Source organism: Pipra filicauda, unplaced genomic scaffold, assembly GCF_003945595.2.
Source record: "Pipra filicauda isolate LSUMZ 115617 unplaced genomic scaffold, ASM394559v2 scaffold737_size122705_pilon, whole genome shotgun sequence".
Lineage (NCBI taxonomy): Eukaryota > Metazoa > Chordata > Aves > Passeriformes > Pipridae > Pipra > Pipra filicauda.
Window position 1 is genome coordinate 1 of NW_024104906.1, and position 24,801 is coordinate 24,801.

At 41.2% G+C, this 24,801-nt stretch overlaps 1 protein-coding gene across 4 annotated transcripts; it reads right to left on the bottom strand.

Annotated features, from left to right (window-relative positions):
• Positions 1-7: 7 nt before the first annotated feature.
• On the bottom strand, positions 8-18,835 carry SYCP1 (synaptonemal complex protein 1). 4 transcript variants are annotated; one of them, XM_027739083.2, is made up of 29 exons: positions 18,660-18,835; positions 17,536-17,611; positions 17,320-17,366; positions 15,848-16,012; positions 15,403-15,470; positions 15,167-15,240; positions 13,815-13,873; positions 13,333-13,402; positions 12,630-12,703; positions 12,162-12,270; positions 11,619-11,704; positions 11,298-11,482; positions 10,793-10,860; positions 9,626-9,687; positions 8,947-9,051; positions 8,243-8,346; positions 7,644-7,761; positions 7,346-7,416; positions 6,579-6,660; positions 5,664-5,726; positions 4,932-4,994; positions 4,050-4,166; positions 3,342-3,452; positions 2,585-2,677; positions 1,954-2,028; positions 1,634-1,693; positions 822-968; positions 438-524; positions 8-363 (listed from the first exon to the last, which is right to left on the bottom strand). In XM_027739083.2, exons 1-29 carry the CDS (start codon positions 18,735-18,737, stop codon positions 220-222), a joined length of 2,661 nt encoding a protein of 886 aa, XP_027594884.1. In that variant the 5' UTR covers positions 18,738-18,835; the 3' UTR covers positions 8-219. The 4 variants fall into 4 exon arrangements, with proteins under 4 accessions (XP_027594884.1, XP_039245466.1, XP_039245467.1 ...); XM_039389532.1 differs by lacking the exon at positions 15,848-16,012 and having other exon boundaries at positions 18,660-18,834; XM_039389533.1 differs by lacking the exons at positions 17,320-17,366; positions 18,660-18,835 and having other exon boundaries at positions 17,536-17,559.
• Positions 18,836-24,801: the final 5,966 nt, after the last annotated feature.

The following is a 24,801-nucleotide window of genomic DNA, read 5'->3' on the forward strand; positions in this document are numbered from 1 at the left end:
AGCACAGAGGAGGAAAAGGTGGGAAAGGCTCTGCAGGTGGATGTAGCTCTGGATCTGTGAAGTTTATGTGTGTAATGGAAATGAATGTAGTATTCAACACACTGAGTATGACAGAAAAATGCACCAAAGTACTAACTCTGAAAGAATAACAACACTGTTATTAGTGCCACTGTTACTGGCACTGATAAATAATGCCAGGGCACTGGTCATTTCTGCATTTTAAGCAAAGAACTTTGCAACTTCTTTTATTTTTCTTCTCCTGTCCACTTTGGAAACCGCAGCCCATCCTGCCTCGTGCATCTTCCTCATGGCTTTGAGTTTCAGTGCAGAGCCTGGAGATTTCACACTGGAGAGAGTCGGCGTCTAACAAGGAAAATAAAGCCACCATTACTTTCTGGAAAGAATTTGATTAACTGTTTGGTTTAATCTGAATGTACCTTTTTTGGTGCTGTGGAATATAATTGTGAAGCTTGAGGATAATCTTGGTACAACTTCTTAAACATTTTCTCTTCCGAGACCATGCTCTGAAATTAAAAAAGAAAAAAGCTATTTAGTTACAGTATACTGAAAAATACTTTTCCCTTTCCCCCAGGAATATTAAAGTATGAACAAAAAAAAGTTGAGATGTTACTATGAAGCCTGAACAGTTTAATAACAGGCATGTAAATTATGTACATACAAATAGAGTTCCAGAAAGAACCAAGTAAATAAAAATATACATATAAGTAAGGTCTGTGATCTGGAAGCCCCCAGGCTTTCTCTCCACCCTCAGGAGTGTGCCCAGAGAACTGCTCAGGGCAGGTCTGGGCTCTGACTCTCACCAGGAGGTCACTGTGCTCAGAGCTGTCCGAGTGAGTGTCCAGATGAAGAAGCACTTTCTGCTTTTTCCTCGTGCTCTGCTCGGGAGGCAGAGTTGTGCTTCTCTCCCCCTGCAGGGTATGGACTGGAGGAGTCTTGATCACATAGGTCTGGGAAAGAAAATGGTTACATTCTTAGTTCTGTTTTTGGGGGTAAGTATAGAACCTCACAACCCAACCTCACAACCCAGTTTGTGCTCTGAGTTGTCCAAGAAGACACCTGGGAGATGCTGTGGAATTATTATCTTTCCAGCCAAAATGTGAAGCAAAGGCCCAAACAAAAGGGGGTGGGGATGGAAAATCTCTTTTGGTTGCTGAGCAAGGAGAATGAGCAGGAAGCTGTGGAAGAACTGATTTTTCTGGCACATGGTATCTAAGTGCTTCCTGTTTATCTGCAGAAATGCAGGTTGTTTGGAACTGTAGCCACCACCTGTGGACTACAACAAACACCTGAGGAAATAGAAACCAACAAAACTGCAGGAAAGTTCTGTCAGAGAGACACTGACATTGATAGCAAGATTGTTTTTACTTAAAATAGTCTTTCCATAAGAAGGAGACTTTTTATTTTTTACATCAGTAGATTCAGTGTCCAAATCTCAAGGAGGTATCTGAGTCTCAGGAAAATAAGTCCGTATTTTCTAAAATTAAAAAAGGTTTAAGCTAAAAGCATTTCAATGTCTTTTGTTGAGTGTACATAAAGTATCATAGAACTTCATTTAGATTCCATATGTATAAATATGACCAAATTCTAAAATAATTTCTTTGGTTAAAGTTACCTTGTGCTCCATTTCAGTTTCAGGAACCCTATTTTGGGAGTGTTTTTTCACAAGATTCTCCTGAAAAGAGTTACAGGATAGGAAGTAAATATTTTATTTGAATTCAGTTGCTAAAAATCTTCCTGGTGTAATTACAGAACACAGTCCACTATCATACACTGTTACAAAGTTCATATAAACATATGGCCAGATTTAGTACAACTGCAGCATTCAAAAGTCATTTTTCTATTCACAGTTTCATTTCTTATACAGCTTCTCCTAGTGCATAAGCCCAGACCAAACCTGTCACCCACACTGCTACAGTTATTAAAAAAATTCACCTTTTCCTCGATTTCTTCTTTCAGTTGTTCCTTAAGGGATGACAGTTCGCTTTTCAAACGTGACAGCTCACTTTCCTATAAACGATGAGAAAAAGGGCAGGGAAAAAAGAAAACAGGCCAAAATGAGACAGTAATTAATAGGGATATTTGTTAGAAACAAAGGAAAAATCCATTTGTTTTGCAACCCTATAGTGGAAGCTCTGTTTTAGCTTGTTTTAAAAAGAGCTGAAGTACCATAAGAACCAGGTACTTGACCAGAAGTGTTCAGGCAAGAACTTAAAACCCTTGGGAGAACAGAGGTTAGGGGGGATGGAATCCAACTACTTGATACTAAAGGTTCTTAGACAGTGAGGTCAGAACGTGGTACACTCTCTGGAAAAGCAGACAGAAACCAACTGCTACTCCAATTTATTTTTAGAAACGTTTGGGTTTTTTAAAGCACATAAGATCTCTAAGAAAATAAAAGCAAGCAGAAATTAGTGATCTTTACTGTTCAGTCCCACTAAAGCAGACACTTAACCCTCTCCAAGTATTAAACAGGAAAAGTAAAATATGGTATTTATGGTTATATTACACTTGGATGACATTAGCCCCTCCATTGCATTATTTAGTGTTGAAAAGCACTCCTTACCAGTGATCTTTCTGATGATAACTGCTCTTGCTGCTTAATTTTATATAGTTTTAACTCCGCATCTTTTTCTTCAACCATTTTGTCATATTCATGCTGTTTTAAAAAAAACAAACCAAACCAAAAACATTGGACTAAATGTTACAATTACAGATCTACCCAGTCTGCAAACATCAGTCCTTTTCTCAAACCAGACTCTTCTGAAGATTCAGGGAGCACCATGAACAAACACTGGTGCTTCTGCAGAAACCGTGGAACAGAAAATGCCCCAGCAGAATTATTTTGGGGGCTGACAGAGAATGCTTAATTTCTATGCAGCAGCACATGTCCCAGCACATAAGCCATGCTATTTTTATTAATGTTATCTGCTAAATAGATTGCAAAAGGGAGGAATAAAAATGTACATTAAAATATGTCACATTAAACTGCTGAAGGTCACCAAGGAATCTCCTCGAGAAAGAGGCCAGACTGACACCGAAGGACACTGCATTAGGGTGGTATCAAAGGAAGCCTAGAGAAAAAAAAATCCTAGAAATTTAGATAAATGGCATTTTTCTGCCCAGAGGCATGTTTTCAAAATCTGAAGATGAATTTATTTTTAGATGATGAAAAGTCAAGCATGTGTTCAACTTCATTTTCCTAGGTTCAGGTCTTTTTTATGAAGCTGCACTTTCTAATTCATAATATACTGATTTGGAAAGGTTCTTATGTATCATGGTATCACACAGGACAAATCATAGCAATCAATACAATCTCTTACCTTGTGTTTTTCCATTAGTGCCACCATTTCTTTTATCTTGTGCTGACATCGGATATCAGTTTCTCTCTGTATCATTGTTGCTTCATCATAAAGCAACTTCAACTTTTCTACCTGATAGTAACAAATTTCATTTAATTCATGAACAATTAACAACAATATGTATTTTTTAAAAATCTTAGTTTCATTTCTTCTTCCCCCTGTGGGTGCAAAGTATGTATAGTCTCATTTAGGCTTCATTTGCTTTTAAGAACCTTTTCAAATCCTACACTTTTTATGCATATTATTAAAATGGGCAAATAAACATAGATTAAAAGTACATCCATGACAGGTAAGTGTCACCTCGAACCATCTCAAGCACTCTGCCCTAACTTCCCCTGCATTACCATTGAAAAAGTGTGGGCAGAAAAACAATAATATGGGAGAAGTTACAATCTAATTTGGCTCTGCTGTAGTTACACCGAGAATAGAATTTCTTTGAACAATATCTTGATAAAGAGAATTTTTAACTGGGTTCCTATTTTTAAAGACATACACAAATACTTCAACTTAAGCATCTAATGTGCTAAAGCTTTGCTCTCAGGCAAACACACAAGTTCCAGGTATGTTGACGTGACTGAAACGTAAGAGCAAGGACTGGCCAATAAAGCTTCATAAAACCATCATACATCCAAAAAATTTCAAACTGCAGTAAAAATTAACATCTCTCACCTCTTCATGAAGTTTATTTTCATTTACTTTTTTTGTTTCAATGTCTTTTTGATAGCTGTCAACTGTTTCCTTATGTTGCTTGTTCATATTTTCCAGCTCTAACTGCAATTTATTCACCTTTTGGGAATGCAGAATTGTTGCTGTTATTTGTTCAGATATTAATATGCTAATGATTTTTTTTTTACCTCTTATTTTTGAGCAGAAACACTCTGTTACCTTTCAGGTATATGACTGAACTGTTTCCTATTTGAAGTTCAGCTTTTTTTCATACAGAATTAAACTCTGGCCTGAAGTGAGTTAGAAAATGCTCACAGAAACAATGGCAAGAGCCCAATGGGAAAGGCAGCCCTAAGCAGTCACCCTAAATGCTGTGACTTCCTTGGAAAAAAAAGACAGATGGAGATTTTATTCCCTCCTATGTAGATCTATTTCAGATTTTCCCAGTTGTATGGTGTGTTGTCCTCCCAATTGTGCATTTTGATTACAGTTTTTTCTTTTAAGTTTTTCGTAAGAGTCTCTTAAAAAAAGTCCACTTCTTTCTTGAAGTGTGGTACCCAAGTAATGTATGTATTTCTTTTAATTGCTTTTCTATTTCAATGGGATTGCTGAATTCAGTACACTATCAACCAAACAAAGAAAGGGACTGATCAGGAACATAATTCCTTGGGATGTGAAGTCCATCTCTTCTAAATGTCTTCTAGTCCAGTCAGAGCTCAATGAGTAAAAATGGAAATACCTTCCAAAAATTATGGGCCCATTCCTGCAAAATCTGTATCCCAGATCCATAGACTAGTTCAGAATGTATTTACATAATATTATCATTAGTTATACTGGGACTTAAAACACTCACCTCATCTACTACATGATGTAATTTAAACCTACCTTTCCTTCATAAATACTGGTTTTCTTGCTTTCTGCAGTAATTTTCTTTTTCAGCACCTTATTCTGTTGAAATAAAGCAAAACAAACACTGTACTTTAAAAAGTTTATAGAATTCTGTAATGCTTTAACTGCATCAAGCAGGTCAGAATCTTAAAAAATTCCAGCTTTCATCAAGCAAATAACTCTGTTGAGCAGTTCAGGTTCCGGTCAATTCTCAAACCAAAAAGAATGCTCCACTAATTCCTGGGATTAACCTGTTCCTTCAAGACCTTATGAAAGGCTCCTCCCGGGCAGCAACAGAGAATAACAAATGAGGGGCACAATGGGAATGAAAACTAAGATGCTGCTGACAGAAGGGGTGCAGATGTCATGACAAAAAATAAAAATGAAGTTATGACAATTTGTGCTAATGCACAGTTCTTTTCTACTAGTGGTAACTGAGACAGGGCTTTACTACAAGTCCATAAATAATACCATATACTAAATGAAAAAAGTAAATGTTTATTATAGATATTATTTCTGTAATTGCTATTTTCAAATGAAGGATAATTTAACAAATCAAATAATTTCAAAGGTGACTCCTTAATCTGCTCAGAGTTAGGATAAGAAAGGAAATTATCAATTACATAGGTGTATCTAAAGATATCACAGCAGACAAAACCTGTTGAAAAGTAACAGTCACCACAAAATACCATCTCTTATGTATTTGTGACTTTTAAAAACTGTACACACCTCCTGCTGCAACTCTTCAATGCATTTGGTTTTATTTTCCACCTGTTTCTTTAAATTATTCATCTAAAAGAGATATTTCAAACATTAATGAATAACTCCTACCAATGCCTCCCTGTGTCAGAGATTACTGTCAACATTCTCACACGTGCATTTGCCTGATTTACTCCAGCAAACTGAAACACAACCTGCCGTGTTACAGTGATCGGAGTTTCAGCCATAAAGTACTAGAAGATGTTAATTAATGGCAGTGAACCAGTTCCTCGGTGGTTGTAGAGTTTAAAGAGAAGAAAGAAGGGAAAAAAAAAAGTAACTTCACAATTTAAAAAACAATCTTGTGTCAGGTTCCCTACAATCCATGAAAAAAATTAATTTTCCTAGTTACTTCCTACAATCTTCAACTGCTTTGCCTTTCTCGAAATTCCATTTTCAATAGTTTTAACCTGGAATCACAATTATAAATTTTTGAGTTTTACAATGAAATTCTGAAATCCATTCTAACGCTAAAAAAACAGGTGTGCTTTCAAACTAGAGTAAGAAAGTAAAAATATTTTAACCTCTTTAAGCTGAAACTCATATTATATATTGAAAGCTAATCGAGACCCCATCCATCACTCAGTGGGGATATGGAAATAAAGGAAAGGACGTTCCTGTTTGCCTGATGTCTAACAAGCTAATTTTAAGCCTTCAAGCAAAGAGTGAACATCCCAGTGAAGGTCCCTGTCTTTTAAAATGAAAGGGCTCAGCATGTGCACACGTTGGCACACCTGGAGCAGCCCCGACAGCAGCACCCTCTGGCAGAGATCACACCCCGAGGCAGAGCCTTGCAGGAAACAACCCCACAAACATTTTGCATTTCCATTCTGTCCTACAGGTTATGTTGTATATTTTCACGACAAAGCACAGGATGTAGCATACATTTTCTTCTCTTTCATCCAGTTTACTTTCAATCTCTTCCCCTGTCTTTGCCATTTTCTCCTTCAAAGACTCCAGTTCATTTCTGAAGGCCAAATTAACAAGCATTAGTAAATATTTAATATTTACTAAGAACCTCTTTACTGCTTAATGTTTACTAAGAAATCTAACTTCTTTTCAGTAAAGACATACTTTATTTTCTAGAAAGAGCTGCTAATATTGATGGGAATTTCATAAGCTGTTCAATGAAAATGTTCTTACAATGAAGCAAAGTGCCTGACAAGTTAATGTGTGACCTGTCCATACGTTTTGTAAGGTATGGAAAGGTGTTCCCCTTACCTAAGGAAAATATATCCTAAGCTGTAATATTGTAATGCAGCTGTGAAACATGGAAGGCTGCCTGGAACTGCTGGTACAGAGATTACTGCAAAGACTGACATTTAACCAGCTTTACCTTTTCACATTTAATTCATAACCTTGAACCTTTATTTTCATTTCCTTCCCACCTAAAATGTCTAATGCAAAACAGGACAGTTCCTTCTATGTAATACAAAGCTATGGCAAAAATTGTTCCTGTAGCAATAGGTATCTCTAATTTGAGAAAATTTCTACAATGGCCAACAGAGTTTCTGTTTAGCTATATAATCTAAAAAGAACATTAATCAGAAATCACAGAAAGCAGCATATGAACACAACACTCAGACTAACTGTGATGGAATTGAGTCTAATTCCTTTAATAATATCAGATATTAAGATTTGGTTTTACTTGCCTTAGCTGGTCGTTTGCCTCTTCCAGGTTTTCAACTAACTGCTTTGTATTCTCTTCATTTTTCTTGCTATCCTAAATAAAGACCCGTGTAAATTCAAGGTGACATCTTAAAAAATGTAAAGGCATCCAAAGCACATTGACCTGCCTTATTCGCAAGGGTAACTGTGCTTCCTTTGTATTTCAGACACAAAAAACAGTTCAGGTACTCTACAGAACCATGGCATGTTGCAGTTTACTATCTGATTTGTACTTTAAATTGAGTATTGTCATCTAAAAGCAGCTGGAAGTCTACAACTTGCCTTGTGACTTTCTTGCAGTTTCTTGAGTTCTGCAGCCACATCACTTTTCTCTTGTGCTATTTGTTCCTTCTCTAGTGAAAGCTTATTGATACACACAGTCAGTTGTTCATTCTTTAACCTAATGTAAAACAAATGGTCAGGAGAAATAAGAACGTGCATTTTGAAATTTCCTTTCAAGTTAAATTCGTCCATTATCAAGTGTTACTTCAGGCTGGAAAAAGTCCAGGCCTTTATCTACAAATTTAAGGTTTGCAGCAAAGTCACAGTGATGCAAAAAGGCAACAGAAGAAGGAAAGAAAACAAGTCAACTTTTATATAAATATAATGATAGTTGAAGATGATGTAGTTCAAAGCAGGATTAACAACGAATTTAGAAACTTTCTCTTCATGTTAATACAACTGGGTCACAGATATGGAACAACTCCATACATACAAACAGAGAAAATATAATTCATAAATACAAGTATATAATGAATGTCATACTGTGTTGTTCAAAATTTTCATTAGAAAACAATCATAGATCATTCATTGTGTAATAAAGTAACTTCTATGTAACACAAAACCAATTTTGAATATTATATTTTCAAAGATGGTCATACATCTCTTGTTCAAGATCCGTTTTCAGAGTCAAAAGCTGGTTCAAATAATCTTGTTCCTTTTCAGCTGTACTAGTCAGTTGTGCTTTCAAATCGTGGATTTCTTTCTGCAAAAAGAGGAGTTTTGAGTTTACACATCTAAACTACAACTCGTGAAAGTCACCAGCCATGAACTGAGAGCACAGAGCTTTCAGATGGACCCAACAGCATCCAGGCCAGAGATTATCCCGACCACATCCTCACATCTCTCTGCTGGACGTGGAAGGGGTGTGAGACAGTGACATGAGTGCTGGACATGTCCCCCACTGTGAGTCTAATTAACCAGTCTGCAAAATTACTGACTAAATTAGTTTTCTTGGACATCATTGTAAATAAAGACATTCACTTCAGACATCATAAGCTTTTACATTTACCTAAACAAAAAAGACTAAAACCAAATCACAGAATTCCAGTACCATGTGACAGAATAGAAGGGCAACTGACAGGGATGTGTCCTCCTCCTTAATACAGATACTGTGGGAAAGCAAGAGCAAGGGACCACGGGCTCCTCTAGGGCAGAGGAGCTCCTGCTGCCACTGTCACCAGCAGAGCAGCTCAGGGTGCAGCACTGCTCTGACTCCATGCCATTTCTTATGTTCTCCTATACAAGTTACAATGTGTAACTTAACTATTTATAAAAACATGTTATTATTGCCCTTTTATCAGACCTCTCTCATTTGGAGAACATTTTTTGTTTCTTCTTCTCTCTCCTGCAAACTTTCCACAGTAGCCTCAAGGTGCTCCTTCTTCAGTAAAAGTCCTTCAATTTTCTCCTGTTTTAGAACATTAGTGAGACTCAGTTCAGAAAATTCAATGCAGATTTTTAAGGAATAAACAGACATGGTAAAATGCACACTATCCTACTTTAGCTGATACAGTTTCTTGTTAGACTTGTGAATATAAAATCATAATGAAAATAAAACTCTATTAAGAAGGTACTTCATATATCTTAGACTTCTGGGACAGAACATGGGCCTGTGTCACAGTGCAGGAGGGTTCACTGACACCAGAGCTAATTACCTCCCTACAAGTAAGGAAAAAAAAGGGAAATCTTTATGTCCAGAGGGAGTGGCATTTAAATAGGTGTGAATGAAGAAGGAAATGACTGGAAACCTTAACAAGGAAAACCAAAACAAAGCACAACAGGACAAGAAAAACAGTGGAAAGAATCAAGTCCTTCAAAGAAAACACTGAAATTGTGTGTTTACCAGAAACATCAAGGCAGAATAAACAGTGTTTATATATGGCACTTAACATACTTACAAAGCAAGAGAAATTTCAGATTTAAAAAAGTAAATGCAGATTTAGAAAAGTAAATGCCATGAGACTAATAAAACGAACACTTACCAGTGTTCCTGACAGTTCTTCAACCTGCATTTCTTTGTCACATTTTAGTTTAGTCATCTCTTCTACAGCACATGTAATGTAAAATTAATGGAACAGAAATAATTTTTCATATTTAGCAGGCAATATAAAACAATTTTCCCTTTGCAATACCTGATTTTTGAAACTTGTTTAAGTTAACTTGATTAAGTTCAGAAACTGTAAAGCTAACTTATGACTTAATCTAAATGTAGACTTGAAAATATGATTAAGAAAGACACTAGCAAATATATATCTGAAGAGAAACTAATAATTTATCTTTTATAAAATTCAGAGTCTATTATGTCTTCCACAGTTACGTCTTCAAATGAACCGTGGACTGTAAGAACGGAGTCATCTCCAGGTATTGATGCATCTGAATTGTTCCAGAAAAAGAATCTGAACTGCTGAAGGTACTGACATGGACATGCTGAGAAAGGAAACCAGTTATTACTAACTTCAAAATGTTTTCTATGTGCACGCTGGTATTTTACAATGGACACTGAGGTCATGTTGGGTCTGGACTTCTCCCAGGTCACATCTCGCCCGTTCTAGACAAGCATCATCAGTTCACTTTGGAACACTCTTCAGATGCCCTCAGTGTACCCAGGGACATCAAATTCTATTTCTCATTTGTCACATGAGGACTAGAGACATGTGCTGCACAGCAGCAAAAGTGCTGAAGACAGACCTCTTACTCTGGGGGCTAAGGAGCACCTACCTAGAAACCACAGCACATCAAAGCAGCATTTAAAGACAACCACTGTGTCATTCCATATCCAACTGGTCTGCAGAAACCTTAACAGGAGGTTTTGTCACTGCTACGAGCTACAGAAGTCATTCCTGGAACCTGCTGCTCAGCAGTGTAACACCTCTCAAACAGTTCTGCAGTGCCACCAGCCTTAGCTGGAAACCAAACTGATTCCAGGAGAGCCCTGCATGGATGGTCTCACTACTGGAGGTCGGCCCAGCACTGTGGTTTGGCTGTTGCCAGTTACAGTGACCATCAAAGAAAAGGGAGGCAGATGAGTGAAAATAAATTGAAGCATTCCTGACAGGTACAGGTACTGTAAAACCATTTCTCCAAGCAACAGAGACAGTCCATTTCCAGAAAACAGCAGAAAACATTTTCTGGCTTTCTACAAGTCTTACCCAGTTCAGCAGATTTATTTCTGAGCTCCAAGGTAAGCAGCTTGGACTCGTCTTCACATTTCTCTAATCTAAGAAAATGGTAATTAAAAAAACCCCAGTATATATACAAAACACTTCATTCAAAACTTAAAGGACAATAAGACCAGGTCTTACCACAAGCACTTTAAGAACATTTGCCTTTCAACAGGCAGATGGTATATCTGCCTGCAACACATATCAAATTGCACTTTTACAACTTCAGAACAACAGACACAAAAGTAAGCAAATATTTACACACAGAAATCTGTATTTCTTAAAGAGAATTATGAGGAGGGGGGGAAAATGTATTTTTTTTATAAACCAGTATCAACCAGCACAATCAAAAAAAGATTACATTAAATTCTCTCCATTTAGACCACTGTGACAAAAAACCTCTGAATTTCAGCTTCACGTCCAACTGTTCTTGATTTTGTCATAAACTGCAACCTGTAAGACCATTCTTTGAACTTAAAACTTTTTAATTTACCTATTTTGCTCTTTTTGCAGCAAGCTTTTCAAATTGGCAATAGAAGTCTCAAACTCTGCTGTCAGGGCTGCATGCAAAGCCTTAGTTTTTTTACATTCTTCCTCCTGTGCTTCTTTTTCTTCAGTGACCTGAATTAATGTTTTCACTGTAGTCTGGAATTCGTTTTCTAAGCTCTTTTGAGTAACCTTCAAAAAATTATATCATTTCTAAATATGTTTTGCAACAAAGAGCTACAGTTGTTTCATGTCTAAAGTATCAGTAATTATTTATGTAATTACTCATCTAATCTATTTATGCTGGAAAACCATAAACAAGTTGTACCTCTGCCTTTTCCAATGAAGTTTTGGCCTCCTTCAGCTCTGCTCTCAAATGTTCTTGATTGACCTGGGATTCCTTTAACATTTCTCCTTCAATGCAAAAAGATGTATGCTTATTATTTAAGAAAAATAGAGTAGTTACTAAAAAATGCTGCTAAAAATGTAACATGGTCATAGAATTTAACAAAGACCAAAGGTACTGGCATCATATACTACAAATATTTTGAATATAAATGGCTTAAAAATATTGAAAATCAAGTTCTGAAAAATAAGTTTCCTCCTCAATGGCACCTGTCTGACTGTAAATATGCAAAACTCAAGCAATGTATTCTCCCCTTGCAATCTTCAAAAGCCCTCACTGTTGACTCGCCCTAAAAACGACCCTGCCAGTTCTGATCCCACATCAGCAGTTCTGTTCCAAACAAAACTGAGGCCTGCAAGGCCCCAAAATTCTGTTGCTGACTAGTAACAGAGTGAAATTATCATGAGCCTGTTTCCTATGCTTCTATAAACAACTACATTTTAACACAGCAGAGAGGACTCTTACTTTTTTCTTCTATTAAGTCAGCAATCTTATTTTGTGATTCCTGCAGCTGAGCCTTGATGTCTCTTATTACATCATCTTTTTCATCACTCTGTATGATAAGAGCTGAAATCTAGCAAAATTAAAATAATATCACAATGAAGTCTAGAGAAAGGACAGATTCCCATTTTCATTTGTGCCCCGTGGAGGATGAGCAGACATTCTGCTGGGATTCGAGTTAGAGAAGGTGGTTGGTCTGAGCCAAATATTGATCAAGCCAGGAATGAAAAAGTTCTCCAGTTCAAAATCAGAACATGAATTCTAACAAACTAAAGATACTGAACATCACTTAATTTAGCAGAATATGACTTAAATGCAGTTCCAGTTGTTATTTTTGTCTTTTTTACCAATGCCCAGAAACTCCTTGGCCCTTGCATTGCCCCTTCATTCACAAATAAAGCTGTGTGTATTAGATTGTAAAACTCAGCAAACCTGCTCTTCCTTCTGACTGACTTCCAGTTTGCAATCTCTTTTGAGCTTCTCCATTTTTTCTGCTTCTTCTTTTACTTTTGAGATACAGTAATATCCATAGTTAACATTCTAGCTGAAAGATACTCCAAGTTCAATACAATTTTCCAGTTTAAGATTGCTTGTAATTGTACAATTCGTTTCCTAACAAGCAATTGTTGACATAATGCTTGATTTTATAATTAGACAAAACACCTTTTTTGCCAGTTTTGCACAGAATTAGTCCATTATTCCATGTTTGTTACAAGAAACTAACAGAAATGCCCATGTAAAGATTAAACAGGCACATAGTATATATAGCAAGTATAATATATATAAAGCAAGTATTTAATAAAGTTCCTGTAGCTACACACTAGGGCATTATCATTTAAATACATCAACTACATAAAATAAGTGGTGATCTCCAGACTGTAGCCACAGAGAAACATTGGACTTTGAGCGACTATTTGAAAAATAAAGTTCCAAATTTGGCCCAGGGGAACAATAAAAGGGCCCAGGCAGTGAACAGCAGGCAGCATGAATAAAAGAGGGTCCCAATGTCCCAGAGTCACCCGCTCACCATTTGAGCACTTCACATCTGTCTGCCTTGACACTGCAGGTGCAATAAAAGCTATGAAGTACAAAACTGTTGTGCCTGAAGAATAAATATAACAAAGAGAATTCTCACATTTGAAACTCATTTCCAATCTGTCATTCTCTGCTTGCCCACGAAGCTCTTCAAACGCCACTGTCATCCTCTAAAAAACAAAGTTCAGTATTTGAAGTTCAGCATTGGAAACCCTGGAAGTTCTCCAGAGGCGGTTTCCAACCTCGGCCATTCTGAGAAACTCCCAGGTAGGTGAAACAGAACTCAGGTGAAAGAGAGCACAAAAAGGAGACAGAAGTTCTGGAGGTCACCTCACACTGCACACAGACCACACAGATCACAGGGATTTACCTCCCACACGCTGCTGCACTTCATCCACTCAATGTGCTTTATAAATGCAAAAATCAGTTTTGAAAAAAACTGAAAGTCTGACTTCCTGCATCACACATGACATGATCCACACAGATGATGGACACAAACAGTATCCCAACAAAAGCACATAACTCAGCTCAACATACCCCTGGAACTCCCATTCCAGCCTTTTAACAAGCCACATCACTTACTTCTATGTTGCTGTGAAGTTCCTCGTACAGTTGTCTTGTTTCTTCTCTTTCCTGTTCATCTATCAAAGCAAGAATGTACAGTAGTTTTTCTTTTGAAAAGAATGCCAGCTGTCCAAGCCATTATGCTTAATCAGCATAATGAATTAAAAGAGGAATTATCTTTTCTTATTAAAAAACAGTAATTATGAATCAGAGTGCCAAAAGTTATGTAATCTAGGGAAAATGTATGTTCCATTGAAACACCAAGCAAGCTCAGCTTTTAAATTTCCTTCTCAATCTCACTTTTTCTGTGAAAAGTGTACTTCTGGATCAATTTATATAACTATATCAATTCTTATACTATTAATGTTGTTGAATATTAATGTATCAAAAATGTTAGTGTTTGATAAACTCTAATACAGAGTTCAGCACTAAATTTCTTCCCATCAGCAGAGATACCTACGACCACAGAACTGTCATTAGAGACTTGTAACAACACTCCATGTCCATATTTTCTTTTTTTCCTTCATTTTTGTAATTGCTACTATTGTTCCCTAAGAAAACAATCATAGAAGATTGAAGTAGGAAACACAGCTATCAAAGAAGAACAGTGTATCTATACACGTGTGTTTCTAGAATTAAAGCTAAAAAGAAACAGACACTTCTTAAGTACCTGGGATCAAGTTCGGAAAAGTTTAACGATTATAATACCAATTCTGAACTGCATATAAAACAAAATCCCCCGCCAAGAACATATTTTAAACCCTCGAGAACTTAAACTTCATTAAGTTCTCCAGCTGTCTTGGCTTGGTCAGTTCAGCGAGAAGAATGCTGGTTACTCCTTGTGCCTTGGGGTTGGGATCTCTTTTCCCCACCAATGTGTAACTGCTCCGAGCAGGAAATGCCAGTTCTGGAAATTTGTTAGAGTGCTGGGAAGAGCCTCAACAGGCATGAAGTGCCACCTCATATGTCTTCATACATTCAAGGTGTCTGGATGGGACTGAAACCCTTCAATGGGCAGCCCAGACTTCAGGAGACCTGCACTGCTCTGGAGGGACTGCCAGCTGATCAGGGTCTGACCCTGCCTCAAACCAAAGATCTCCCAGGCTTGGAAACTGTAAGGGACTGTAAACAATGATACTGGCTTCAGAAAACCTCTGGAGTTAACATTACAAAGCACACGTGTCAGACCTACGGCTTCACTTCTAATTTTGTGAGCCACCTAAAATTCACTTCTCATTTTAAGAGCCACATCCAGTTCATCTGAACTGCAGAACAGACTGGAACAGCATGAGAACTTTATTCTGTTGGTGAATTTAGAGCAAGCTAGAAATACATTTACTTTTATAAATCAAAATTAAAAAAGCATTTACATTTGCTGGTCTTCTCTGTGAAGTGAGTGCAGGTTTCCTTGAGCAGATTGCACAGATGCCTTGAAGCGGTGTTTCTAAAAGAGGGAAAAATACCATAATATGCTGTCACAAGAGTGCAGTGCTTTGTGTACCTAAGGAGTACCAAAGTAAATAACCTTTACAATTTAACAGCACAGTTCTCAGTGTGAAAACTAATTATTTTCACCCCCCCAAAAAAAATTGTCTCTATTACTTACTCTTTCAAGAGATCTTTCTTTTCACATAGCTCATCTTCCAGTTTTAAATGGAGTTTTTCATTTTCAAACTAATTCCATAGGGAACAAATACAAAAAGACATTGTTACTGAAAAATATACCAGAAATACACTGTGACTTCTCAAAAAAAGTAATTTTGTGGTCAGAAGACAGAAGTTTTATCTAGTATCACATGCTGAGTCATCTTTTGCATTAAAGACATAATAACAAACGATAATTTACGAGCAACTGAAACACTTACAGGTATGTTCTTCATACACACATTCACACAGGACAGGTGCACACCCCTTCTCAGAATAACTGTTTTCTTAAGGCACAAATCAAACTGCAACATTCTTCAATACTGAACTGTATGAATAATATTGTCATACTAAATCAGGAAGCACTTTCTCTTAACTCTATTCAATGTATATTGTACAATACTGGCCTGCAGTTCTTGAATGGTTTTATGCTGTGCTTCAATAATATTTCTATTTTCTTGCAGTTTTCTTTCTTTCTGATTTAGTTCTGATTCCACAGACAGTTTCCACTGCTTGATCTTCTCAGCCTCTTTGTAGAGTTTTGAGTACAATTCATTCATTGTTTCTATATTCTATTAAAACAGGTTTCACAATTTAATCTCAAATGCTATTTAATTAATAATATTGCAGCTAACATATTTATCTCTTAGAAGGGAGTATTTTTTTTCCACAGTTGGTGACACAAGCTTATACACGATCAGGAGCCAAAGTTTAAATCTTTGTGCATCCACTGTGTCTGTAACAACAGACATTACAGAGAAAGTAGGAGACACAAACACAAGTGAAAAACCCCCAACTGCCTTCAGACATCACCAAATAGATGGTCTTCAAGAAACGGATAACTGCACTCTACCAAAACCAATAAAACTTTTGCTAGAATTATCAGTAGAGCCAAAATTTCTCCTCTCAGGTTCTTCACACCATTTCCCTCCTCTCCTTCTGACAGACACTGCCAAGCTCAGTAAAAGCAGCTTCAGACACTTTGCTCAAGAGTACCTGCAGTATGTTTTTGCAGGTAACTCATACACAGAGCAGGGAGGAAAACCACCCAACCTTGTGCTCTTAGAACATCGCTGAAGTGTTGTACAAGCAACGCTGGGTCAGTGGTCGAGGGAGGTCAGAGCAGCACAGGAGGCCACAGGACAGCTTGGCTTACATAGGATTTCCCCTCACACTATCCTTGTTTTGGCTGCATCACAACACCGTGACAGTCCTGACTGTACTTTAACAGCTGCCAGGATTAAAAGAACTTTAGTCCTTGGGGATATCAGTAGGAGAACTGCAAGAAATGTGTTTTATTTTGTGGCAACAAACAGCATTTTGAATATGGGAAGTACAGAAGGTACTGCAAAGAAACGAGCTTTACTGAGCCGTACCAAAGCAGTAAAATGCTGGTAAAGATGCTATGAAAAGAATCCAATGCCTGAGGAAACCACTCCACTACATTAATTGTTTTACAGATAAAATAAACCCAGAGCAGACAACTGGGATAATCTACTTCGGTTTTCCAAAGGATACTCTGACTTCAATCCTTCTGCCTTTCAACAGACTATTCAGAACCACTTCCACAAAGATATCTAAGTGGATTAAAACCCCCAGACTTCCCAGACACTTAAAAAAAAAAAAAAAACAAAACCAAAAATAACAAACAAACTTGGAATCACTTTAATTTTTAAAGGTTTGTCTCCAGGCTTGTTCACTAAATCGCAAATATCTCCTCTAACTGATTCACTTTTAAATAGGAGACAGAACATGATTATTCCCTTCTGACTATTTCCTTTAGTCCTAAATTATCTACTGAATAATGCTTTAGGCACTGCTTGGGAACAAATTAAGAGGCCCCAAGAAGTTAGATATGCAGAGTTGATACTTAGCTGACCTCTTCATCTACTTCAGAGCAAAGTTTTACTTGCTGTGACATTGTAGCTGAAATATGAAAAGATTTTTATCAATGTATTTCTAAAAAAAGTATCAGTGAAACTGTATTTAACAGCATTACAGTTATGAGACTGTTAAGACTACTCATGAATATTAAAACTTGACAATATTAAAAAAATTAAAGAATATGCAAGGTAAATGTTCATTTTAGTCTTACCTGAATCAGCGACTTCACCACGGTTCAGGGTACGGAATGGCAACTTAAAATCATCACCTGGGCATTTGTTAAAACCCTGCACAAATTTTAAAATGAGCTTCTTATGGGTAGGTTTGTAAAGAAGGATTATAAAATCCAGGAAAAAAAAGTACAGCTAATGTGAAAATAGAATTTTTCATTAAGAAAGGAACTGACTACAATTTTCAAAGCCCAAGACACTGGTAATGCCTTTGGAACTCGCTTGCTTCTTACTTCACAGTGGTTTATCAAACTGTTGGTCTTCTGTAGTTTGCTTTATAGACTGAGGTCAAAGGGGGAGCTTTTGATGTAGAACACTCAGCAGCTCTTGCCTGTCTGTGCACAGGTGCATGGTAAAGGACTCAGGAAGCAAAATTATTTCTTTGAAGGCCAATAGTTGATATTTATTTTTTGCTTTACTTCCAAGGGCAGCTCTAAACCACATGTGATTATGTTTTAGCACGAAAATGTCCTTTTACAAGTCCTTTTTTAGTAACAGAAGTTCGCGTTGTAAATAGCGAAACTCATCTCCTGTTAGAATATCCCATTTGAATCTAAATAGATTTCAAAAGGAGCCTCGACACGAAAAAATAACTTGTTGAATTCACATAATTCAGTGTGGTAACAGAACATTTTCATTGCACACTTGATCAGGTGAGAGCAAAACATCAAAGCCACTGTGAGCACCTGAGTGGGGCACTGCTCACTCACTGTGCTGAATTACATCAAACGTGGATTTATCATCAGCGATGTACAGCTACAATTCAGAGCAGATGCTCGAGAATGTGACTCCCTTCAGTTTTGACAGAAACAACAGCAAAAGGCTTTGAAATTGAAACTGAAGATGTTTTCCCCCAGCACCAATCTTAGCAGTACATATAGTATATGAGTTTAGTGCGCAGACTTTCTCGCACGTGTGTGTGCGCTTCAATTCAGGGCTCTTCTGAGGGACTCCCCGGACAGAGCACTGTCCCCGTGTCCCCGGGGAGGGGCCCCTGCGCTGTCCCACCGCCCCCTCTTCAGCCACGGCCTCCAGAGCAGCACAAACCCGAGGCGGGGCCGACGGCGCCCTGTCCCTGACGCAGCCCCGCGGCCCGAGAGCTCACCTGGGTTCTGACCGCAGACGGCTGCCCAGCGCTCAGACGCGGCGGCACGAACAATTTAAACGGGTTTTCTTTTTCCATGGCCTCGGAGAAAAAGCGGGGGGCGGGCGAGTCGGCGGCCCCTCCCTGGGGCCGCTGAGGGGAAAGGGCGAAAAGGGCGGGAAGCGACGAGGCGGCGGCGGCCCCTCAGCGCGGCGCGAGCCCGGCGGGGGCGCCGCCTAGCGGGGCTGCGGGGCCGAGGGCGCCGGCGCTGCCCCGGGAGCTGCGGCCGCTCGGGGTGAGGGGCCCGGGACGGCCCCGGGAGCTGCGGCCGCTCGGGGTGAGGGGCCCGGGACGGCCCCGGGAGCTGCGGCCGCTCGGGGTGAGGGGCCCGGGACGGCCCCGGGAGCTGCGGCCGCTCGGGGTGAGGGGCCCGGGACGGCCCCGGGAGCTGCGGCCGCTCGGGGTGAGGGGCCCGGCCCCGGGAGCTGCGGCCGCTCGGGGTGAGGGGCCCGGGATGGCCCCGGGAGCTGCTCCCGCTCGGGGTGAGGGGCCTGGCCCGGCCCGGCCCCGACCCCGGGGCCCGGCGGGACTGCGGGCGGGGGCCCTCGGGCAGCGCCGGCCTGGTCGTGGCCACCAGAAGGGTCTCTGGGATGGCGCCCGCGGGGCCGGAACGCCGCCGTGGTCGCCGGCCGGGGGGGCACAGCGGGGTCTTCGCCGTCGGGGGGGAAGCCGGAGAGGTCGGGGGGAACGGGGGGTCCGACGGGGAAGGGGAAGGTGTCCCGCCTGTGCAGGGAATAGATGGGGGAGACCCGCTATCCTGTGACACCGCCCGGACCACCTGGAGGTGGAGGTGAGTTCTGGGGGGGCCGGAGAGGTCAGTGCGGAACGAGGGGTCCGGCGGGGAAGGGGGGGGGGTCCCACCTGTATGGAGAATAAACAAGGGAGACCTATAATCCATTGTCCTGTGTCACCCCCCATGGCACGCGGAGGTGGAGGAGAGTCCCGGGAGCGGGAGAGGTCGGTGGGGAACGGGAGGGTCCGGCGGGGAGGCGGGGGGGTGCACCTGCACCGAGAATAAAGAGGCGACACCAATTATCCTGTGACACCCCCCGGAGACCCCTGGACCCCCTGGGAGTCACCTCCACCTCTGAGGGGCTGCGGGGGTCGCTGTGGGGCGGGAGAGGCTTCAGCCTGGGGCTCTGCGAGGGTCGGGGGCAGCCCGAGCAGAAGATGGCTTGGCCCCTTCTTGAGGCGGTGGGAGCCACTTGGGGGGAAAAGGGGGCTCAGGGCGGGCCCATCAGAGGAAAGCTTTTGGTTTAGGCTGTTTTAACAGATAACTGTACTAAAATGTTCTTTCCTACGATACAGAAAAAATAAATTTTTATTAAAAGCAAGTGTCTGCAGCAGAAATTTGGGATCAGGCATTCGACATATGGGCAAGATAAGTATTTAAATTGAATCAGCTGTTTTAATACATACACTTTGCAATCTATAGACTGAGGGCTACTCAGATACCTAGTAAATAAATTCAAAACTATTATTTGTTGAAAGTATCTGGATGGGACTTGTCCTGGTTTCAGATGGATAGAGTTAATTTCTTCTCAGTCACTGTTACAGTGCTGTGTTTTGGATTTGGAATGATGACACACTCATGGTTTGGTTTTTTGCTAAGTTGTCAAGGCTTATTTTATTTTATTTTATTGTATTTTTTTTCTCGTGCTCTGCCAGGGAGGAGGGTCACAAAAGAAACTGGGAGGGAGTACAGCTGGGACAGGTGACCCAAACTGACCAAAGGGATAATTTAGAACATCATGGCCAGTGTATGAACTGGGGGAAGTTACCCCTAAGGAGCCGATCTGGGTTCGGGAAAGGGGGTCTGGCATCGGTCAGGTCCACGGGTGGTGAGCTACTGCATTGTGCATCACTTGGGGGTTTTCCCCCCCCTTATTTTTAATTATTATTATTTACCATTATTACTGTGGTTTACTTTATTTTCAATTGTTAACCTGTTCTTATCTCCACATACAAGTTTTACTTAGATTCTCCTCCCCTTTCCATCACGATGGGGAGAAAGGGGGGGTGGGGTGCAGGTTAAGCAAGTAGCTGTGTGGTGTTTTAATCTCTGGGCTTAAAACCAGGACATCTCCTGGGTGCACCCCAGACTCATCCCAGGCATATCCTGGAGCCTTTTCAGAGCTCTGCTGAGGAGCTGAGGTCCCAGGTAGCAGCCCCAGACCCCTCCGAGGCAGGTACCCATGGTGATTTTTCTCTTCTGAAGGAAAAGGTCTTATCTGGGATCCAGCTGGAGCCTTCTCAAGCATTATCTGGAGTTTTGATCTCTGATTTGGGGACCTGGAATCACAGAATCAATTAGGTTGGAAAAGACCTCTGAGATCGTCATCAGTTGACCGAACACCACGATGTCAACTGGACCAGGGCACTGAGTGCCATGCCCAGTGTTTCCTTAAACACTTCCAGGGACGGTGACTCCACAACCCGGGTGGGGTCTCAGACTCTCCCCTGGAAGCTGCCCGAGATGATATTTTGCTTTCATGGTAAATTGTATCCTACTGAATGCACCTGAGACTCATCCCAGGCATCTCCTGGAGTCTTTTCATTCCTCAAGGGAGCCGAGATCCCAGGGAGCAGCTCCAGACTCTTCCAAGGGTACCGAAGTTACCTGAGATGATTTTTCTTTTTTCTTGTGCATCCTGAGTCTTTCAGGATCTACCTGAGACTCCTCCTAGGATTCTCCTGGACTCTTTTGATCTCTGATTTTGGGACCTGAGTTGCTCACTGTGGGCCCAGAATCTTCCAAGGAAGGTTTCCAATATGGTTTTTTCCTTTGGAGGTAAATTTTTGCTCTGGAATCCACTTGAGACTCCTCTCAGGTGCGTCCTGGAGTCTTCACATCTCCTCAAGGAAGATGAGTTCCCTGAAAGCACCCCCAGATTCTTCCAGGGAAGCTTCCCAATATGTTTTTGCTTGTTTGGAATTAGCTGTCTATTCTGTGATGCACTTGAAACTCCTCTGACATCTCTCGGAGTCTTTTTGTCTGTTGATTTAGACAATTGATATCCTGGGTAGAAGCTCCAAGTCAAGTTCCTGAGATGATTTTTCTGTTTTTTCCAGCTGGACCCTTCTCAAACATTGCCTGGAGTCTTTGTCTCTGATTTGGGGACCCGAAATCCCAGGTAGCAACCCCCTGCTCCAGGGGATGATTTTTTGCTTTCTGTAGTTCCTGGATCTTCCAGGATCTATCTGAGACTCCTCTCAGGCTTCTCCTGGAGTCTTTAGCTCTGATTTCAGTATCTGAAATCCTGTGTATCAGCTCCAGACTCCAGGGTAGTTACCCAAGATGTTTTTTCTTCATTGGCAGATCCTGCATCTTCAAGATCTACCTGAGACTCCTCCCAGGCATCCTCCAGAGTCTTTATCTCTGATTTTGGATCTGAATTCCAGGATATCAGCCTGAGACTCCTCCAAGGCAGGTAGCTGAAATGTTTTTTCTCTTTTTTGTGGAACCTGAATCTTCCAGGATCTACCCAAGACTCTTCTGGGCATCTCCTGCAGTCTTTTCACTTCTCCTCAAAGGAGCTGAGATCCCAGGTAGCAGCCCCAGACTTGCAGGAATGGTTCCTGGTGCTCCTGGAGCTCCGTGTGCTGGAGGAGCATGACAGCCTGTCCCCATGGAGGGACCAGGCCTCGCCCTGGCTGCCCTGAAGCTTTGTTGCCTAAAATCGGCCTCTAAAAGAAACCCCCAAGGCTCAATTTGTGAATTTTAGAGGCAGGCATTCTTTATTAGGACGTGCTGCATGATCACAGCACGTTGGGTGCCCTGGGAGTCAGTTCTCCCAAGTGCACACAGAGGTCTCTTCACTACAGCTTATATGTCAGCATTAAATGATTGTTCATTTTTTGTTCCCTGCATTCCTGTTACGTATTCATGACATGTCCCGACACATATTAGCATATATGCATATCCTTATAAGGTCTTGGAGGGACTTCATCGGGGGTCTTCGGTGGTCTTCTCTGTCTCGACCTGCAGTGTTTTGAGTGACTGCCTTATGAATTTCTTTAGGACAATGCTCCTGGTTGTACATCAACCTGGCACTGCCTGCTCGGCTGCTTCAGCTCCCTTCATTGTTTCCTCACCTTGCTTGGTTGATTTCTTTAAATTGAGATGTAGCAATTTTCCATGGTACATTCTGCTGGAAAAACTGTTAGTACTTGCTACATCTCAAAACTCAGATATCAGCTGCTGCTGGGGCAGCTGCGGATGGGAGGAGGAGGGGTGGGATGGAGGCGGCTGCCTCAGCACAGAGCTGCTGCTTCCTGAGTGAGGTGCTCTGCTCTGCTCTGCTGGACTGGGCACCCGGGGGGCTCCTGAGACACCTCACGGACAGGGTGGGGCCCAAAGGGTCACAATGTCCCCTCAGTTCCAGGAGGCCCCGCAGTGTCACAGTGGCCCCTGGGCACCCGCAGGCCCCACATCACACAGCCCTGGCAGTTGCCATGGAGATGCCAATGCCCAGAACTGGCTGGAACCGGCCCGAGCAGCCCCTTCCAGCACAGTCTGTCATGGCAGGTCCCTTTCGGCTGCTCTGGGGCACCTTTTGCCCATCAGGGAGTGTGTGGGGATCCCCCTCCACAGCCTGCACAGTGGAGCAGCGACACCTCCCTGGTGCTGACACCACCCAGAAGCTGAGGGAATGTTTGGTTCTGGTCCTGGGAGCTCTCTGGCTCCTCCAGGTGTGCCAGGGCTCTGTGGGCCAGTGCAGCTCTGTCCCTATGAAGGTGAACAGTGTCACATCCCTCAGGCCAGGGACAGTGGACATTGTTGCACTAGTTGGCAGAAAGCCGTGGGAAGGGTAAGCAGGGTAAGGAGAAGGAGACACGGAAGAAGAAGATACAAGACTGCAAGAAGGACCTTGGTTGCTAAGGACTGTAGTTATTTGTATCTGCTAAAGCATTGAATTATGTAGTTTGAGAGAGTAAGCATAAGTAGAAAATTGCCAGTTGTTCTGCTTGAATTGCCTATTGTTCTGCCATATAAGTATGTACATTATTAAATAAAGGTCTTTGTTTTGCACCGGAACAGAGTCCATGCCCTTGATCGCTACACGTCCCTGCCCTTCCCAGCCCTGTCCTCAGAGCCCAAGTGGCACCTGCTGCCAGCTCTTGTCACACCTGGATCCCCTCACCCAGGTAACCTGTGCATGGGGACCAGCGGTGCCACCTTGGCCACACTGGGGTGATCTCCAACCGGGACAGACACCGTGGGTCATTTGATGTGGTTCCTCTGAAGGACCCCAGTGGCAGCAGCTTTCCCACCAGGCTCTCCAAGCTCTTTGCTCTGGGCAAAGCCAGGTGCTGTGATGTCCCACCCTGAAGGGGAAGGGAGCACCCAAGAACAGTAGATGCTCATGGTCGAAAGGAAGAAGTCAGAGCGTCTGCAAAAACTCACAATGTTTTATTAGCAAATCACACACTTGGCCATGGAAGTTGGTGTGGGAGTGCCTGACCTACTGTATAAACACATGGCAGTGAGTTTTGGGGTAGGAAGAAAGGGAAGAGAAAAAGTGTCACAACCCATCAGTAAGGGCATGATGTTCATTGTAAATTCTTGTCAGGCTGAACAAAGACACAAGACACATGTCAGTGTTTGAAATAACATAACTTATGTAATTTTTAATAGCTTTAATTAACCTTTTGATTACTTGCTTTAATTAGTCATAAATGCTGTGTTAGGCCTTAAGTCTTTTTTAGCCAGTGTATAGGAAAATTGTCAGAAGCTACTTTGATGACAAGATAGCTTGGGAAAACTACTAAAACTCTAAGTTTTGTTAAACTAACTTTGATAAACTTCAATTAACAGAGCCCAGGAGAGAAAGATCAATTGTTGAAATTCAAGATCTGGAATGAACTAGAAGGATATTTTGCAGAAAGCAACAGATAAAGAAAAAGTTAACAAAGAATTCAGTGTATGTGCTGGAAGGTCCCTACTGGAGGAAAAAGCTAGAAAAATACCAAAAAATGTGGACCTAATTAGCATAGAAAATGAGAAATTACTAACCAACAGAAGGTAGAATACTAAGTAGTGAAAGAGAATTATTCAATAAAGAACCGATGAACATTAAATTCTTTTTAAAGTTAAAAATGT